Raw genomic sequence first — 1,739 nt, 5'->3', positions numbered from 1 at the left:
CGGCGGGTAGTGTCGGGTACAGTGGGAACGTAGTGAGTCTTTATTGTTCGTGCAATTAATATATATATATATATATATATATATATATAATAACATATGTATTGATATATACGAATACTCAAATGAGCAATTCATTATGCGATTAATAAACGAACCACTGATTATATAATGCATTATGCCGTTCCTAGGGATGCTCTTGAGTAGGGATTCAAGAGTGGACATGGAGATGAGACAGTACAAAACACAAGCGTTTGTCGACAGCCTTCAAAGCACCAGCACAGACAACAGGTACACACATCTCACTGAGTTCGTATTTAGCTATGTTTCTCGGACCACCCCATTCTAATACAAGAGGTGCCGTTGTATAGCGTTCAGGCTTAGGGCTGACTGGGCTCTGCCAACTGACTTGATTAGAAATTGTAAACTGTTTTAACTCGGCATTTGTCCACTTTTCATAGGTCACCTCCGAATACCAACACCTCAGCGGACACTGTGCAATTAAACGGGTCGACACAAGAAGAACCCAGTACGCACTCACACTCACACTCACACCCACACTCACATCCACACCCACACCCACAACCACACCCACACCCACACCCACAACGGGAATTGGAATTGGAATCCGTCTCCAAGGAACAGGCTGGCACCGGAACATCTGTCAGTGCATCCGGCAACACCGTCACGTTGTCTGGTGAGGAGAGGCAGCCACACACCACAGACTACTGCGGCACACAGAACAAAGGGGCGGGGGTTGAGACAGTTCGAAACACCCCGGGCAGTATAAACCAGGTTTTGAAGGCGTGCAGTATAAACGAGGTTGAGAAAGAGCAAGCGACTACCGCCACTGGAAAGCATGTGACTTATAGGCAACCCTCTGCAAATGAGTCTTATGCGACAGATGGCATGTCGGATGATATAGAGTGCGAGGGTCCACCAGCCAGTGAACCGAGTGCCGATAGATGTGTACAGGCCAAATCCGGCCCGGAAGACCCGAACCTGGGGTACAGGCGCACGGGCAAGCGTCTGATGTATGTGAAGGGTATGTATGTGTGTGGAGGTGTGTATCCGGTAGCTACGCACATTGTGTAGGTAGGAGCCTACCTGTGGTATTGCGCTTCTTGTCTGGTGCATTTCGGTACTTCACGAGCCAATGGCACGCCCTGCCCAGTCCTGACCTGTCCTCGAGAAAGAGGTGCATAATAACTGCCCCAGGGTATGCACGAGTACCTCTAAGCGTTTTGTATCGTGTGGTTGAGATCGGCAACTACTGCGTCTGACTACACACACACACACATATATATATATATATATATATATATATCCTACGTATGTATACGTCTAGGGGTAGTATATATACATACCCAATCAAAAAAACCCTGGGTGGTGAATCTTATACAATTTCAAACCCCGCTCCCAAACTCACTAACTCATTTCAAAGCTGTATATTTATATTCACACGAACCCATGCGCGCACATCAGACGGACATACTGAATTTATAGTCCCATGTACCTGCACACTACATTTTATTTTATTTTTTGGTCAAAATTTATTGGAGGTCTAGGGTAGGCCTATACATAGTTCGAAACCCCCCACCCCCCGCGCCCCCCCCCCCTCACACACCTCAAAACCCTAAAGGCCAATATCTATACTCAGAGAGTGACTCAAACGAATTACATGCCTGACTCGTATAGTCCTACCACTCTCCCACACACAAGCACCCGTGCATATACATACG

The 1,739-nt window shown here is 46.9% G+C and overlaps 1 protein-coding gene across 1 annotated transcript; it reads left to right on the top strand.

Moving 5' to 3' along the window:
- Positions 1 to 175: 175 nt before the first annotated feature.
- Positions 176 to 1,092, top strand: SARC_15457 (hypothetical protein; the record flags this gene model as incomplete). The annotated part of the gene is made up of 2 exons (XM_014290423.1): positions 176 to 288; positions 459 to 1,092. The coding sequence occupies 2 exons, from the start codon at positions 176 to 178 to the stop codon at positions 1,090 to 1,092; spliced, it is 747 nt and encodes a 248-aa protein (XP_014145898.1).
- Positions 1,093 to 1,739: the final 647 nt, after the last annotated feature.

This window comes from Sphaeroforma arctica (genome assembly GCF_001186125.1).
Source record: "Sphaeroforma arctica JP610 unplaced genomic scaffold supercont1.6143, whole genome shotgun sequence".
Classification (NCBI taxonomy): Eukaryota; class Ichthyosporea; order Ichthyophonida; genus Sphaeroforma; species Sphaeroforma arctica.
This window is presented reverse-complemented; position numbering and strand designations above follow the sequence as displayed.